This window comes from Pogona vitticeps, chromosome 2 (genome assembly GCF_051106095.1).
Source record: "Pogona vitticeps strain Pit_001003342236 chromosome 2, PviZW2.1, whole genome shotgun sequence".
NCBI lineage: Eukaryota > Metazoa > Chordata > Lepidosauria > Squamata > Agamidae > Pogona > Pogona vitticeps.
In genome coordinates this window covers 15326802-15344735 of record NC_135784.1, presented here as the reverse complement: position 1 = coordinate 15344735, position 17934 = coordinate 15326802, and the positions used below count along the sequence as shown (strand labels likewise).

General features: G+C 47.1%; 1 protein-coding gene across 1 annotated transcript; it reads left to right on the top strand.

The window, feature by feature from the left end:
* The first annotated feature begins 483 nt into the window (after positions 1 to 483).
* On the top strand, positions 484 to 16377 carry LOC110070270 (uncharacterized). Its single transcript, XM_078387446.1, has 6 exons — positions 484 to 743; positions 3555 to 3847; positions 5640 to 5766; positions 6946 to 7031; positions 7611 to 7731; positions 13008 to 16377. The coding sequence occupies exons 2-6, from the start codon at positions 3737 to 3739 to the stop codon at positions 15221 to 15223; spliced, it is 2661 nt and encodes an 886-aa protein (XP_078243572.1). The 5' UTR covers positions 484 to 743; positions 3555 to 3736; the 3' UTR covers positions 15224 to 16377.
* The last annotated feature ends 1557 nt before the right edge of the window (positions 16378 to 17934 follow it).

The following is a 17934-nucleotide window of genomic DNA, read 5'->3' as shown; positions in this document are numbered from 1 at the left end:
GATCATAGATAAAATGACCCATTAATATGAAGCAGACGTTAATAAAAATGGGGGGGATGCTAATTCGCTCTTGCACACTGTATGGATGGCCCAGTCCTGAATGCCTTTGCCTCAGAAACAGGGGTGGGCAAAGTGGTGTTTTTGGACTCCAACTCCCAGAATTCCTCAGGCAGCAAAATGGGCGGATGAGGGGGCGGGGAGACATTTTTTAGACTGTACACTAGTAACTCCCCGAATTCTCCAATAAGCAAATCTGCCTGAGGGATTCTGGAATTGGTAGTCCATAAAGAACACACCAATCCTAGTGGTCCCCAACCTTGGGCCTCCCGATGTCCTTGGACTTCAACTCCCAGAAATCCTGGCCAGCAGAGGTGGCGGTGAAGGCTTCTGGGAGTTGTAGTCCAAGAACATCGGGAGGCCCGACGACGTTGGGGACCATATGCAACACAACCTCGGGGGGGGGGGGGGGGGAAAGAAGGCAGAAGAGTAGAACGTGGGCGGTCGATTCCTAGAGAGGAGAGAAGAAGGGCTGGAGTGGAACGAGGCGCCGGAAGGGGCGTGTCCAGGACTGAGGCTCCTCCCCCCCTGCTCCCCCATGTGGGGGAGAAGCCAGAGGCTGGTCCCTGGAGGGGGAGCCCAGGCGGAGGGGGCTGGAGCTGCGCCCTCGTTTCCAAAGCGGAGCAGGAGGGGCGCCCCCTTTTGCTCCTTCCCGTGCTTGGGGAGGGTCGCCTTTGGCTGGTCTGGTAGGTCTGCCCCCCTTTCCTTCATTGGGGTGCAAGGGACCCCCAAACTGGGGGAGGAGGGCATGGGGTGCAGGGCGGGGAGGGGGGGGAAGGGGTTGGAGAGGCGCTGCCCGGAGGAGCCAAGGCCGGCTCAGAGGCCAAGCAGGAAATGGATCCTGAAAACAGGGAAGCCTGGTTTTTTTGGGTGGGGGAGAGAGAAGGAAAAGCTCACTTGTTCCATTGGGGAAGCCAAATGCCCTTGGACTACAACTCCCATCATTCGTCACCACCAGCCGCAGTGCCTGTAGGTTATGGGAGCTGGAGTCCCAAGAAGATCGGGGGGGGGAGGGATGAGTGTCCTAGCTCCCCCCCTCTAGCCATAAAGAGGGGCTTCGTGCTGTTAATTCTAATTTTCTTCTTTTATCCTTTGGTCTTCTTTCTGCCTTTGGTATCCGCTCCATTTAATCCCGTGCTTGCTGGGTGGATTAAATGGATTTATTTTAGCTCTTTTCCCACCCTAGGAGGAATGGGGGGGGGAAGTGGATTTTGTATGTAGGAAACCTGTTCTCCCTGAGAGGAGGAGGGAGGTGGGTCCTGGAGGGCAGGGGAGGTTGTTTTGTCCCTAGAAGAGGGCTTCCCACCCTTGGGTCCCCGAATGTTCTTGGACTACAACTCCCAAAGATCCTGGCCAGCACAGGCGGTGGGGAAGGCTTCTGGGAGTTGTAGTCCAAGAACATCTGGGGTCCCAAGGATGGGAAGCATTGCCCTTGCGTCTCGAACTGCCGTGTTGTAAGCTCAAGAACCATCAACGTCCATAGAAACTTTTCCACCTCCCTTGCAGTCTGACCTTGAATGCAATCTATTCTCAGGATTGTCCGGCCGGATCATGGTGTAGGAAAGGTGTCCTGCGATGCAGCCCTCCGAGCATCTTTGCCCATCAGCTCTTCTGGGCTGGGGGTGTATGGGATTCGGAGTCTAAGCCCATTGGAAGGACAGATACAGGTTCCCACCATCACGGCTGAAGGTGGATGTTTGGTGCAGTGGAGGAAAGCTGGGCCATCTGCCTTCATTCTTTAGGGGAAGAAAGGAATGTTCTCCCCTTTGGGGTAAGAAAGGATTCCATGGGGGGAGAAAGGCTGAGGCATCCGCAGTCCTTTTGTTATGGGGATGGCTGGCTGATAGGTGGAGAGAGGACCCCTATGGAGCGTGGAATGTTCTACCTGGAGGAAACCATGAGCTGAAGAGACATCGGGTCAGACTCTTCCCCCAACCTAGCTAAAGATCAGGTCATTCAGGGCTGTGGATAAAAGGGAGGACCAAAGAGAGAGAACTGCTTCAATCTCTTGTAGAGCAATTCGGAAAGAGGTGTCAGCCTCTAGAACTGGCTTTGAAATCTGGGAAGAACTCCCCCCCCCACTATCTGTGGGGGGGATGGGGCAGTGAATTTGCTGCTTGAAAAAATGTTTTTTTTTTAAAAAAAAAATCTCCCTCAGTGAAACTCCTGATGTGCTGATTTGCCGATATATGTTGCTCGTTTAATTTATTACTGATATTTCTTCCATTACACTTCATATCCTCGTCAGTGCTTCTCAACCTTGGGTCTCCCGATGTTTTTGCACGACGAGTAATCCTGGCCAGCACTGTTAGTGGAGAAGGCTTCTGGGAGTTGTAGTCCAAGAGCATCTGGGGACCCCAGGTTGGGAAACATGGGTTATATCTTGTCTTTCTCTGCCCCACTTGATCTTTATAGGAACCCTGTGAGGTAGTCCAGGCAGAGACAGGGATTGGCCCCGGTTTCCTAGTTTTTGGGTGTGTGAGATCTCAAAGCAGTGCTCCCAAGCTCTACACACCATGCTGGCTCTAAAATATACCAGATATATATACAGATACCAGAAGGTTAAAAAAAAAACTTACCCACACCATCCTGTCCAGTTGTTCTTCCTGGATCATCTTATGCCTGGAAAAAAAGAAAGAAATGCTCACAGTTATTAGCCTTAAGATTAGTCCGCCATATTCAGGCTCCAATAGAAATAATGTAATGTAAATCCTAATGTTTCTTGATGACAGATGGAGGCTTGAGGGAGGAGGCATTGTAAGAAATGGAAAAGGAGAGAGGGAGAATGCAGTAATATCAGAGCTGGGAAGCTTTGAATTTTTTTTTAAAGACTCCCAGAAAAAAAGCTGGCTGCAGGATTGTGGAGACGGCAGTCTGGAAAAAAGGGATATTTCTGAGTTTCCTCACATCTGTTACGTGCTACCAAGTAATTTCCAACTTATACCAGTCCTGTGAATGAGCGGTCTCCAGAATGGCGTGTCTTCAAGAGCCCTGCTCAGCTTTTTGCGGACTCAAGTCCCATGGCTTTGTTTAGAGAGTCAGTCCATCTCACATTCCTCTTTTCCTGCTGCCTTCCTCTTTTTCAAGCATTTTTTGCCTTTTCCGGAGAACCCTGCCTTCCCACAACGTGTCCAAAGTGGGACAGCCTCAGTTTCACCATGTTTTGCCTCCAGTGATAGTTCAGGCTTGATTTGGTAATGATAGTTAAGTCACAGATTTTTCAGAGGTGTGTGTGTGTGGGGAGAATGTGGGATTTCTAGGACTTAATGTCCTCACAAATCCATTGCTTTATGGCGTAACCTGAGAGAAGAGGAATAAAAAAGGTCTTGGACCCCAGAAGGAAGACAGATGAATAGACAACACTCTGTAGGAAGAGGCCTCAATTCCTGCCTGGTAGTTGGTTGCTAAAGATGTGGGCCACCTCCTACAAAAAAGTGATTACAAATTAAACCTTTTCGTTTTGAAGGTGCTACAAGATATTTTTGTTGTTGTTTCAGCTAAAATGGACGCCACCATCTCTTGAAGAAGGCCTGTGGCCATGAGGCAGAGGGCACCCCGTGAGTTTTGCAGCCGACACCACGATCTTTGCCATCAGAGGTTCAAGCCAGAGTAGCAGACGAAGACTCAGATCTTGGATCTGGTGATTCTGGTGAAACTCTAGACCCTCCTTCCCCCAAAGATGGAGGCTTGGATGAGAGACGGTGAAGCACAGACCAGTTGCCTCATGATGGCCCTGGCAGAAGGCTTCTTCCTGGATCAGATGGGAGAGAAGAAGCAAGAGGAGGAGCAGGTGAGAAAGCTTTCCTGTTGACAGATTTAAGGGTCTAAGAAGATGATGCTCGATATCCTAAAGCTATCCTAAATTTTTCCACCTTTTTAATGGAAATCATCCAGGGAGGAAATGGGCCACCTTCCCCTTTGGGATGCTAGCTTTTAATGAAAACCAAAACACCACTGTGGAAAAAAAAACAGACGTGTCCCGAACCAGGGTATTCTGTCTCTTTTTATGGATAAGAGGAGCTAACTGGATTTGTGCCATGTTGCTGCTAATCTAGAAATAGCTTTAAACCAGGAAGTACGTAGGAACCTTTCCCTGGAGGTTGGAGATCCAGGCCTTTCGAAGCTTGCCTTCGGGGAGAAGTTGAGGAGCGTCACTGAGAAATACACCGACTCAAACTGATACTTCAGCACATATTATTATTTATTATTTATTTATTTAATTTATATCCCGCCTATCTAGTCCAATGGACTACTCTAGGCGGCCAACAACAAATATAAAATACAATAAAATAAAACAACAGATTACAGAAGAATTAGAATAAAGAAACAATAAAAGGGAAAAGAAAATCAAAGATAATCTGGTGAGAAGGCCTGCCGAAACATCCAGGTTTTTAATAGATTCTTAAAGGTGCCCAGTGAGGGAGCTCCGCGAATACCAGGAGGTAAGTTGTTCCACAAGCGAGGAGCCACTGCCGAGAAGGCCCTATTTCTTGTTTTCTCTTTCCGGGCCTCCCTCGGCGTTAAGCTCCTCAGCCTCACCTCCTGGCTCGCCCGTGTGATCCGGGTAGAACTTGGTGGGAATAGGCGTTCCGCCAGGTATCGAGGCCCTAAACCGTTTAGGGCTTTATACGTAAGTATTAACACTTTGAAGCGTCAGCAGTATGTGTGGGGGAAGGCAGGGGGAAAATGAACAAAGAAAATAAACAGAGAAAGTTAGAGAGAAGTGAGAGAGAAAAATAAAAAATAAAAAAGAAGTGTTGGAGTGTTGGGGGAAAGGAAAGGAAGAAAGAGGGAAGACCAAGAGGCGAACCGAGGCAACAAAAAGACACGGAGGCAGCGGAGAAACGCGCTAGCCGTCCGTCATCGGCGCCATCTTAGCCGCTTATGAATTTTATTATCAGTCACATTATAGGTGGGAAAAAAAATAAAAAGTAAAAAAAAAGACAAAAAAATTAATGTGAGCTTTCGTGGATTGGTTGGCTTCATGAGACATAAAAGAAGGAAATATAGCATGGTAAATATTTAGTAGTAACAAACACTAGTGTTTCCCTTCAATCCTGGGGGATGCCTTGAAATGGTGTGTTTGATTAAACTTTATGTCATCTCTTGTTCTTTCCCATGTCTTATCTGTATTATTCTTGTTGTTGTTGTTAATAATACTATTAATATTAATTTTACTAATGTGACATCAGTTACTTCTGGCTTACGGCAACCCTTTTCAGAATTTTTCCAGGTAAAGAGTACTCAGAAGTGGTTTTCCCCTTTACTTCCTCCAGAGGGCGCCCTGGGACTGTGCAGCTGGCCCAAGGCTACCCAGGCGGGCTCTTCTTCTTTGAGGCTCAGTGGGGGAATTGAACTCCCAAACGCTGGCTATGCAGCCAGATACCTAAACTACGGAGCTAGCCTTACCATGAAATAAGAGTTTTATCAGAACAGTTTTTCTTTCTTTGGAAGGAGCAGATTATATGAATACTTTGTTGGTTTCTATTCTTGTTCACCTGCCTTTTCATTCATCCACTTCAGGCTTTGTCTTGCATCCTTTACATAATCCATCTTTCTTTGTTCCTTTCCCTTTCTCGCAGCTTTTTCGGATGGACATGGAAAGGGACACTTGTATTCTTGGAGCACAGAACATGCCATCGAATAAAACATGGTTGGAGAATTCCATCCGGGTCATGCAGGAAGAGGATGGAGGGGTCACCTCCCTGGGTAAGAGTTCACAGGGCATGAACTCCTGTCAAGTACAGTGGTGCCTCGCATAACGAGTGCACCGTTGAACGACGAATCCGCATACCGATGCGGATTTTGCGATCGCAAATGCGATTGCATACCGATGGCCCCTATGGGCAAATATCGCTTACCGATCTTCGCATTGCGATGCCGGGGAATCAGCTATTCGGTGGTTCCAAAATGGCCGCCGGAAGCCCCAAAATGGCCGCGCGCAGCGTTTTCGCGCCCTGCCCTCGCTTACTGAGGGCACGGAAATGGCTGCCGCTATGGAGGAACTTCGCTGAACGGTGAGTTTAGGGCCCATTTGGAAGGCATTAAATGAAGTTTAATGCATTCCAATGGGTTTTCCCTTTCCGTACAGCGATGTTTCGTCATAGCGACGGTTAATCCGGAACGGATTAACCTCGCTATGCGGGGCACCACTGTATATGGAAAATATGTGCTTCGCCCAGAAACCTAGTCTTTGGTGGGTATAGTATTTTGTTTCATCAGCACTAGGACATTGAAAGAGGCTCATTTTTCTCTCCTTCCAGCAAGAGAAAGGGTGCACCTCCATCTCCCCCAATGAAATCATCATAATAATTATGTGCCAAGTCGACTTCTGACTTAGGGTGACTCTTTTTCAGGGTTTTATAGGTAGACAAAAATTCAGAAGTGGGTTCCCCTTCCTTTCTTCTGGGGGAGGGTATTTCTGGGACTGTGCAGCTTGCCCAAGGCCACCCAGGCTGGCTCTTCTCCCAGGAGGCTCAGTGGGGGAATTGAACTCCCAACTTCTGGCTCCGCAGCCAGAGACCTAAAACCGATGAGCTCTCCAGACAGCGAGGAGGAAATTCCTGCCCTGCAAAGTGGGGGCCTCTTATTTCCTGGATGTTCTTAAGCCAAGATAGGCCTCCCATCCATCAAGGATGCTGGAGTGGTCGGTTCTCTGAAGCAGTGGGGGAAGGGTGGTTGCATTGACTCTGAAGCTATTTCCAAGGCCGTGGTTCAAAACTGGACATCTGTGGCACTTACGTAATAGTTTGTGACCCCTTTGTGGGTCGATGGGTGAAGCGTGTCCTTGAGGGCCCCTCCCCCAGATGAGTCTGGGAAGGACACCCACACCCCGGATGCCCGACACTCCCTTTTCTTAATCTTCCGTACCCTCTTTGCCCCTTACAGGAGGAGGACCAAGGACATCGGCCATGTGGGCCAGCTTGGCTCCTCCCGTGGATACCCAGGAAGCGGCTTCTGCACAGCGGTATCAGGTAGGGGAATCATCCGGGGAAACCATGCTGGGGTGAGGGCTGGGAGGGTTATCTTTTGTCCACCGGCCCCCTCGCTTGGCTGGAGAGTGGCCTCTTTCCCTTGTTCAAGCTACCCACTAGGAAGGCCGGGAAGGCCCCCTTTGGAGCCTTGCCTCTCCTCCATTTGGATCTCCATGGGCGTCCCTCTAGAACGCTGTCCCTGGGAGTGTCGGCTGAAGTGGGGAAGAACCAGCCCTGCTCTGAGATCAGGAGGACCTATGGTTGAAGGTTTTTCGGGCTGTTTGGCTGTGTTCCGGAGGTTTTTCTTCGTAACGTTTCGCCAGTCTCTGTGGCCGGCATATTCAGAGGACAGGAGTTAGAACTCTGTGTTCTGGTGTTGTGTATGGGATAGTTGAGTATTTGTACCTGTGGGATCTGCTTTTTGTCCTTTTCAGGAGATTGGGTGATTATGGTGATCAGGGTGGGTTTTTGGGGGGATGTATTGTTGTGACAAGGGGGAGATGATCTGTCACTGTGATTGATGGGTGTCGTTAGCTAGTCAGTTGTGTGCAGTGATCACCCGTCCTTTGCTCCTTTCAGGTGACCTTTGAGGAGGTGGCTGTGTATTTCTCCGAGGAGGAGTGGGCGCTGCTGGATGCGGACCAAAGGGCCCTGCACCAGGAAGTCATGGAGCAGAATTATGGGATGGTGGCCTCTCTTGGTAAGAATCCCTTTTCCTCTAGCTTTATAAAACCAACCAGGTAGAACACGGAGCTGCAAATAAATGCTGTTTATTTCTGCATTCTTCCTCCTGTTCCTTGTCTAAAGTCCTTCTCTTCCAACCTTGCCCATTTCAAATCAAGTGGGCGGCCATCATTTCTCTCTGGTGGCTGCTTTTGAGCAGCTGGCTTTTTACTGGCCCACTGCCCCTGAACATGGACATTTGTTTACTGCTTTTATTTTATTTTATTTAAGCCCGCCTTTCTCCCTGAGTGGTCCTAATTCTTTGGCTTTAACTTGGGTACAATTTGTAATTAATGAGGGGAGACTCTCCTTTTCCCACCGAAGGTTCAGTCCTCTAGGGCGAATTCTGGATAAGGAAGAGACCTTATAAGAATGTCGGAAACGTCTTCTAGATAGGACTGTCAGCCAACACAGACCTTAAAATCTTTTTTAAACAACTTGCATTCATGCACGTTGCTTTCAGTCTCTTCCCAATCATGCACACTTATTTCTCCCCCTGTCCCATTAGATTTTCTCAGTCTGAATTCTTCCCTGTTATCCATGTTGGGGCTTATCAGTTAGGGTGTCTGTACTTTTAGACCCCTATTTTCTATCCTAAGACTTCTCCAAATGTGTGTATTTTTTTCCAGTGACAGACACTAGGGGGCGCCCCTGGCAAGCACCCTTTTGGCCCCGCCCTGTCCTTTTCTGACCACTCCCCTCACTCCTTAGCCCCACCTCTCCAGCCAGAGATCCATCTTAAGGGTGCAGAGGCAGAAGTTGTAAGAAGGCTGGCTGGTTTTGGGTCCAGGCGCAGAAATATGGCTGCCTTCCCCTCCTGGCTGTCCTGGATTCGAAATCCCATTTCCTGCCTTGAGGGCATTCCGGCCAGATCTATTTTCTTTTTCCCCCAGGACAAGACCCATTCGTTCTATCCCAAAATTTCCTTGGAATGTTTTTTCTCCAATTTCTCTCGTTTTCATTTCCAAGGAGCCGGAATGAGGTTGCTTTTAAGCTTTATATAATATGCCTTTTGTGTAGTAGGATCAAGGCAGAGAAAGTGATTGTTATACTAGAGGCCGGTGAGCTTCGTAAAGTGAGAACATTTTCAGAAGATATTTCGTGCTTTTAGGTTGTGGATTTACTGAGAGTGTATAGGCTGCAGTGTTGTTGCTGCGGGTCTTTTGCTGTGACCGTGCCTTGTCGCTTATCATGTATAGCCAAGCTTATGTCTTCGTAACAATCTCCCCATTAAGTGAAAGACTTTTAAAATCATTATGGGCCAGTATAAAATTGAACCCGAAGAATCAGTTCTTAAGAAGAGGACCCCACATTTTAAATGCCTTGCTTGTGAGCTAATGAGAACCGGTAGAATCGGGGGTTTGGCAATTTGTGTGTGTCTCCAGATGTTGTGGGCCTCCAGTTCCCACCGTCCCTCACTGTACAGGAGCTGATTGCAACTCTCCTCATAGCTCCGCAGCTGTATCGGCACGTATCTTTAACAATGGGCAGTTTTTTTGTAAAGTTTGTGTCTCTTCATTACACATCTAAGAACAAACCATCCTATAATACCGTATTTCCCCGAAAATAAGACCTAACCTGAAAATAAGCCCTAATATGATTTTTTTTAGGATGTTCGTAATATAAGCCCTACTCCAAAAATAAGCCCCAGTTCCCATCCTTCACCAGGGACTTATTGTGCAGCAACCGGGATTGAGTCCCATTTCATCTCCGTGGGACAGCGGGATCCATACTTGCCCTTCCCCACCACCACCTCAACAAGCAAGTGTGTTCCCGAAACGAGACAGAAACTGTCTGGTCCTGCGGCAGAAGGGGTTTGAGGCCAGTTTGTGTTGGGGCCCTTAACGCCAGGATCGCCACCATTATAACCACTCCCCTCTCCTTTCTTCTGTCTCCTCTCTGCTTTCTCCCATGTGCATGTTTCTCACACCTCTTCAACCCAACCCTCTTTCTCCCCCTCGCCACAGCCTGTGAGCCTGGGTCTCCTTGCGAGGACCCTTGACACTCAAGGGCTGCCTCTCAATTGGCTTCCAAGCGCTTGAGAGAGACCTAAAACTTCTTCCCCTCCTCTCCCTGCCCCCCCTGCTCATGGAGGGGCTGGGTGACCAGGGAGGAAGGAGATGCACGCCACCAGGAACTTGCTCCTTGGCATCAAGTCGGCTCGAGGCCTAAGTTCCCAATGGCTCTTGGGGCTTGCGCTTGTGCAGTGCATGCACTTCCCCCTCTCTCTTACGCGCGTGCATGCCCAGGCGAGGCTACCGTAACAAAGCACAAGCACCACCACCTTCCCACCCTTTTCCTTCCTGGCTTGCTTCTTGCCGCTGGCTTGCCTCCTCCTCCTCCATCGTCTTCTTCGCATCCCCTTGGCCAACTGTCTTTTCCATGCAGACTGAAGGGAACAAACCTGAGCCTGCGGCATTCGCCGCACCAGATAAAAAGGCAAGGCGGGCCAGATGTGGCCCGCGAGACGTAGTTTGGAGACCCCTGGTCTACGTTAATATGAATCTTTATAATTCAATACGTGGTGTCTTGTAACGGACGTACTTAATGCACTCATGTGAAATAAAGGTTTTCTGAATTTTGGTGACTGCAGTTTTTCATCGCTTTTGTGTGGACCATCATTCTTAACTATCATCATTTCTGTTGCCACTCCTGTCTCGTAAGTCTTCAATTGACACTTGCTGAAATGGTGGACTTAAAGGGAATAATATTTTGACCCCCAGACAAGATGTGTGCCAAGAGAAAGAGCTATTCCGTCGAGTACAAGAAAGGAATCGTGGAAGACTCCTGGGGAAAGAATCTTACGGCTTTCTGCAAAGAGAAGAAGTTGGATCTCCGAATGGTCCGAAAATGGCGAGCAGAGTACGATAACCTCAGTCAGCAGGTGGACGAGGGAAATGCTAAGAAGCGCAAGTGTGGGTCAGGTAGGCAGCGATTATTTCCTGATCTGGAAGACATCCTCTTTGAATGGATTGCTGACAGGAGAGCAAAGGCTTTGGCTGTGCGCAGGGCGGACATTCAAGCATTTGCCCTTGCGATCGCACCACAGTTAGAAATATCCCCAGAAGCATTCAAAGCATCACAACATTGGATGGATAGCTTCCTCCACCGATATGCACTGTCTCTAAGAAGATCGACGGCATTGTTCAAGCTGTAAGATAATTGGAGTTGTTAAACATGCTCTTGTGTTCAAGTTCTTTGTCGACAGCATCGACTTTTCTAAATACCAACTCTCCAACCTGATTGCTGTGGATGAAACTGCAGTGTTTATGGGCCAAGGATCTCGAACGACAACGGATCGCAGGGGTGCCTCGTCAATCTACATTCCCTCCACGGGTTACGAAAGTGCACGTGTTACCTGTATTTTGGCAATTCTGGACAGAAAGAAAACCCCCACCTCTAATCATCGCGAAAGGCAAGAAAGATCAGATTGAAGACGTTTTCAGGCATTTATGTTCTTGAAACCCAAAAAAGCCTGGTGCACACAAGCAAGGACAAGGGTGTGGGTCGATTGAATGCTGCTACTTGTTTTGCGAGGCGGCCAAAAGGGTCTGCTAGTCGGGGATTCAGCCGGCACTCCCCGTGCTAAAGACAGAGAATGATTTCCGCAGGCCTCTCTCCAGACTCTTGATATTGCACTGAACAAGCCGTTCCAGGACCGTCGGTGCATGGAAATCAATGGCTACCTTGAAAACAGAATGGGGAGAAATCAGCGTGGAAGCCTAGCCGGCAAGAGGCCGTGACTTGGGTGAAGAATTCCATGGGCTAAAATCCCTGACAGCTGGGTGGCCAATGCACTACGAGCAGGCGACCTGGACAGGAAGTGCTCATTTAAGGAGTGCTCCGTTGCTGGACATGGAGAGATTTGGGCCAGTGGTTCTACAGGAAATGGAGTCAGAACAAATTCGGGCCGGAATTCGGGGTTTGGAAAGTTGTAACCATGTTCCAGAAGAAGATGACATGACTGTACATATAAATGTAGATTGTTGTACATGAAAAAAATAAAACATCCCTGGAAAATAAGCCCTAATGTGGTTTTTGGAGCAAAAATTAATATAAGACCTGGTCTTATTTTCGGGGAAATAAGGTATGTTGCATTACAACAGTTTTTTTTAAATTCCCAGCAACTGCATGGGTTGCAGCTAAGTTCAGAGGAAATAGAGAAGTCTTTGGGGGGTGTCATAGCCTGGGCTACTTAGGAAGTCTAGTGGCTTTGACCCTGTGAACCATGGTTCCATTACACCTATACTTCTATCATTCCTCATGGTTGCCTGTGCTGGCAATAGCTGTGGGGAATCATAACCCAAAAACATTTGGAGGACCATGTATTATTCTCCCCCCCCCCCGACCCAGAAGTTAATAGCGTTGCAGAGTTTTGAATTCCTGGTTAAATTCCTTATCTGCACAGCAGACGTACAGTGGTGCCTCGCTTAGCAATGTTAATCCGTTCTGGAAAAAATGTTGCTAAGCAATTTCATCGCTAAGCGAAATTAAAAAGCCAATAGAAACGCATTAAAAAGTGATTAATGCGTTCCTATGGGCTTAAAAACTCACCTTAAGCAAAAATCCTCCATAGCGCCGCCATTTTCGCTGCCTCTTAAGCGAGGAAAAACAGCGGGCAGCCATTTTGAAAGCGGCAATCAGCTGTTAAAAAGGGGTTGCTTTGCGATGATCGCTTCCCCACGATCATTGCAAAGTGAAAAAAACCCATATCGCTAAGTGATTTCGTCGCTCAACACAGCGATCACTATGCGAGGCACCACTGTACAGGAATTCACAAAGCAGCATAGCTTCCAGTTCCCCAGAGCAGGCCACCCCTTTTCTCATTAACTGGCTCTTACAGTCTCATGAACTCACTCTGAGGCATTAGTAAGGAAAAGAATTAAAAGGTTTCATTACTTACGACTGAACAGATTAAATAGCAAACCGACAAACATGGCTGCTTTCAACAAGCAGACTTCCACATACTTTAAAGAGGGGGAAAGCACTGAGCAGAGAAATGGGGCTCTCTTGGAATGAAGGAAGGGAAAGAACAATTGGCTAGTGCCAGATAAATTGACGGTCACCTCAGCCCAGGAAGGTCCCTCCCAGCTTATTAAAGGCAGCATGCAAGTTTGCAAAAAAGCTTCAATAAATATTTGGCCAGATCCTTTCTCCTCATTCATTCCCTCTTTCAGAATAGCAGAGAATGGTGCTAGTTCCTTGATCGTGTGTTTTTCTTGCCTTCTAATAAGCAGCTTCTTTTCTTTCAAGGTGGGGGCCATTGGCAGCGTGAGGATGAAGGAGAAAGCAATGGACTGGCGTTAGAAAGAGCCAGGCGTCTAGAGTGGGAAGAGCAGAGTCCAAGGAACCAGGCGAAGCAGAACCCCGGGGAGAAACCATATCAGTGCCTGGAGTGCGGGAAGAGTTTCAGCCACCGATCGAGCTTCAACACCCATGGAATTATTCACACTGGAGAGAAGCCATACAAATGCCTGGAGTGCGGGAAGAGATTCCTTCGCAGATCGAGCTTGAGCAGACACCAGATTATTCACACCGGGGAGAAACCGTATAAATGTCTGGAGTGCGCCAATAGCTTTGTGGAGAAGAGGAGTCTTGTGGCGCATCAAATGAAACACACTAGAGGGAAACTGCACAAATGCCTGGAGTGTGAAAAGACATTCAACCACAGATCAACCCTTAGTATCCACAGAGTTATTCACACAGGGGAGAAACCATATAAATGCCTCGAGTGTGGGAAAGGCTTCCTCGGGAGGAAGGGTCTCCTTACGCATCAGAGGAAGCATACCGGAGAGAAACCCTATAAATGCCTCGAGTGTGGGAAGAGCTTTGCTTGGAAAAATATTTTTGTTATCCACCAGCAAATACACACAGGGGAGAAACCGTACGAATGCCGGGAGTGTGGGAAAAGTTTCCATTATAATGCAAGCTTCCTCGTTCATCAGATGAAGCACAGAGGAGAAAAACCCCACAAATGTCTAGAGTGTGGGAAAAGTTTCTCGTACAAATCTAGTTTCAACAGGCATCAAATAATTCATTCAGGGGAGAAGCCGTACAAATGCCGGGAGTGCGGGAAAGGCTTTATTGAGAAGAAGGCCCTCATTATCCATGAGAGGAATCATACCGGAGAGAAACCCTATAAATGTCCAGAATGTGGGAAGAGCTTCAGCTGGAAAAGGCTGCTCAACAACCATCGGCGAATTCACACAGGGGAAAAACCCTACGAATGCCAACAGTGTGGAGAAGGTTTCCGTTACCATGGAAGCTTCATTGTGCATCAGATGGGCCACACGGGCGCAGCACCCTACAAATGCTTCGAGTGTGGGAAATGTTTCAGGCGGAAGCCGCACCTAAGGAGGCACCAGGTTATTCACGCCGAAGAGAAACCGTTCAAGTGCCTGGAGTGTGGAAAGGGTTTTACAGAGAAGAGGGGCCTCGCCGCCCATCAGAGGAATCATACTGGAGAGAAACCCTATAAATGTATGGAGTGTGGAAAAAGTTTTGGCTGGCAAAGGCTGCTCAGGACCCATGAACGGATTCACACAGGCGAAAAACCGTACAAGTGTTTGATGTGCGGAGAAGGTTTCCGCTATCACGCCAGCTTCATTTCACACCAGAGGAGTCACACAGGAGAGAAGCCCTACAAATGCCTGGAGTGTGGGAAGAGCTTCAATCAGAAGTCGTACCTCAGTAAACACCAAGCGATTCATTCGAGGAAGCCAAATTATTCCCGTGCGGAGAGACCCTATAAATGCCTTCATTGTGGAAAAAGCTTCTGCCACAAGTCGAGCCGTGACAGACACCAAAGGCTTCACAACGGGGAGAAGCCCCATAAATGCCCGGTGTGTACAAAAAGCTTTATAGACAAAAGGAGCTTCATTGTACACCAGTTCATCCATACTGCGGAGAAACCCCAGGAATACGTAGAAAGCTGGAAGAATGGAAGTCAGAGATCAGAGCAGAGCAGAAAACAAAGTGTTTACGCAGGGAAGAGACCCTATGAATGCCTGGACTGTGGAAAGTGTTTCTCTGACTTGTCGAGATTCAAAAGGCACCAAATTATTCACACAGGGGAAAGACCATTTAAATGCCCTGAATGTGGGAAGAGCTTCAATCTGAGTTCAAATCTCAATAGGCACCAAATAACTCATGCCAAGGAGAAGCCCTATAAATGCCTGGAGTGTGGGAAGGGTTTTAGCCGTGCCTTCAGCCTCCTTACGCATCAAGTGAACCACACGGGAGAGAAACCCTATAAATGCTTGGAGTGCGGGAAGAGCATGTCCCACAGGTCAAGTTTCAACAGGCACCAAATGATTCACGCCCCGGAGAAACCGTTTAAATGCCCGGAGTGCGGGAAAAGTTTTATTGAGAAGAGAAGTTTCCTTGCACATCAGACGATTCATACAAGGCAGAAACCGTACGAATTTCTGGACTGTGCGAACAGGTTGGCGGAGATCAAAGCTCTGTAAGGCCCCAAACGGCCCACACAGAAAAGAGAAGCCGCTCAAATTACAATCCAATAGATACGGATTTTTTTTTTGTATCCACCTCAGCATAATTTTAAGAAGTCGTGTTTCCCATACAGCACAGCTGATGGTTGACTCCTTCATATGGTGTGTGATCGCGCTCTCTCTCTTGGGGGTTGTGGTTTTGTGGTTGTTGTTGGTCTTCCAGAAGGCTTACTGAAGTCATTGGGGAAAGGGAAGGAAGAGAAAGCTAGCCTGTGTCTGTCTCTCTGTTTGCTCCCTAGCATGACGACTGCCTTGCTTAGGTCCAATTTTCATTCATTTGTGGGAACATAAAGCAAAATTTTGCTGGATCAGACCAAAATCTGTGTCACTGTCCCACAGGGGCCTTCGGATTGCCTGTGCCAAACTCAGTGAAAGGACATGCATGCAACCCTCTTTTCTATGGTAGGTTTTGCAGGTCTGTGAATAAAGAGGAGACTGACGAAGACTCGGAATTCCTGTCAGCTGAAACTTTGGCTCAAGATCACCATGAGGGATTATTATTATTTTTTTTTTGCTTTACAAAATACAATGAGAGACAATTAGATATAAAAAGTGATATGAGAACTAGAGATGCGTCCTTGAGGGGAAGAAGGAGAGTCTCAGAGTGCTGAATGTCCTCAGAATATATGTCTTGTTACTGGAGATAGTACAGCACACAAATTATTTTGCATCGGAAAATCAGCTTCCTACCTTTTTAAAATGAGCTTACTATCTTCTCTGCCTCTGGCTGTTCAGTAACACATAGGACGAAGCATATAAGAAAATAAGATTTTAAAACCCTTATGTGTGTTAAAATACTGTACCTGCGACATGGCACTTGGTCGCTTCTTTATTGTATGATGGTCCTTTTTGTCAACCAGCGATGTTGTGTTCTTGATGTACACAAACTCTGGAACGGGTGTTTCTTTCGAAGGTCCGCCAGTATGATGTATTTCTGATGAGCCGTTGTACTTTTTATTTCTGAGACTGAACATTTCGCGTGGTCACTGCTTTGATGAAAGGTTGGATGATAGATGGTATCGAGCAACAGCTTTTGCTACCAAGATTCGCGTCTCTTGTGTTTTTGATACGAAACCCTAGACACTTTGCCATTAAAAGGAAATATCCAAGAATTTGCAAGATTTGGGTGCAATAATTAATGCAGACCCAGTTTAACTTGGAATGAGGTGACACACATATAGGATACCTATTCAGGCATGGAGATTTTCTGTTTCTTTGCCAAAAAATATAAGTTAGTGTCCGGGGCCTCTCTTTTTTGCATCTTTTGAATGCCTTCTTTCAAAATGGAAAGCCAGTCAAAGTTCATTTTCTGGATACTCCTAACTAAATCTTTTTCTCTCTTTCTTTATGAATTTTTTTTTTAACGTGGAGCCTTGAGGCATAAAAAGCCTGCCTTGTTTTGAATCAGGATGTGGTATAGCTGTGTGTTAACCTCTAGTCTGAATTCCTCTGCATTTTTTTAAAAGCTGTTGCTTCAACTGTTACTTTTTACTAATTTAAATCACCAGAAGAAAGGAATGAGAAACAACTTCTGAATACCCTCTACCTAGAAAATCCTGGAAACGGTGATGGCGTAAGTCAAAAGTGACTTGGTGACACATAATAATTACAAGACAGTCCTGTGCTACGTTTGCTTGTTTAAAAAAAGAGGGGGCAGACTGACCTCTTGAGAGATGCTCAGTATATTTTGATTCCGATTGCAAAACTGTCTTTTACTAAGGTTTAATAACAACATCTCAGGACAGATTTCCAACTACCCATATTTCCTTCTCCAGCCTTCACTGGACAAAGCAGCTTCATGCATTTGGGGGGGGGGGGAAGGGGCAACCTTATTTCAAAATTACCCCCCCACACACACACACAAAATTACTTACACTCCTAAGGTTTGAGGTTTAAAGCGCTACCATTACATTTTTCCAGAGTTGAGGAAAAGAACTTTCTGTTACACTACAATTCCCAGGATCTCTGTCCAGTTGGCAGCCAAGGCCGAGGCCAGCTAAGGACAAAAAAATGTTAATTTTTTCCTCTCTCAGGTGTTTTGGCCAGGAAATCCTGGGATAACTGGGAATGCAGTTGCCTTTTTAATAACTGCATTGCTGGAAGGGTCCCTGTGGATAATTTTGAGTTCAGCCCTTGTCAAGAAGGCACAGTGGGGAATCGAACTCTCAACCTTTGAGCTAACTTTTCAGTACTTCTAAAGTAAAGACATATATATTCTCTTCCACTGGATGTGTGCTGGTTTGTGGTTTTTTAAAAAAAACAAGTCCCAGAAATGCCTAATGGAATTCTGGGAGTTGTAGTCCAAAAACACAAACACCATTTCTCTTTTCCTTCTTATTTTGCCCATCAGCTTCTTTTCTCTCAGGTTCGAGTCCCTGCACTTGAGTTTCAGAAGAGTTCCAATGAAGGGAAAGGGGGGGGGATTACTAGAAAGGCAGGAAAAATGTGTAGAGGATGAAATAAGAGACATGTCCCTTAGTCCAAAGGTTCTGACTCTGTAGTCCTCCGAATGAAACCCTCAACCTCAAGTGAAGAATCCGGTTCTTGCAGAAAAATCATTCCTGCTTCCAAGGAAGGGCAGCCTTCTTATAAGGAGCCAGGATTCGCCCCCATTGCTTGGGGCCAAGGGAAGGTTGCTTGAGAAGGGAGCTCCACAAAAGGTCACAGCA

What these genes read in the sequence shown, in the direction of transcription:
- LOC110070270 (XM_078387446.1), top strand. Translation starts at nt 3,737, where the DNA reads ATGGAGGCTTGGATGAGAGACGGTGAAGCACAGACCAGTTGCCTCATG. An exon ending in AGAAGCAAGAGGAGGAGCAG is followed by an intron (nt 3,848 to 5,639) that starts GTGAGAAAGCTT and finishes CCTTTCTCGCAG; the next exon opens with CTTTTTCGGATGGACATGGA. An exon ending in CTTCTGCACAGCGGTATCAG is followed by an intron (nt 7,032 to 7,610) that starts GTAGGGGAATCA and finishes TGCTCCTTTCAG; the next exon opens with GTGACCTTTGAGGAGGTGGC.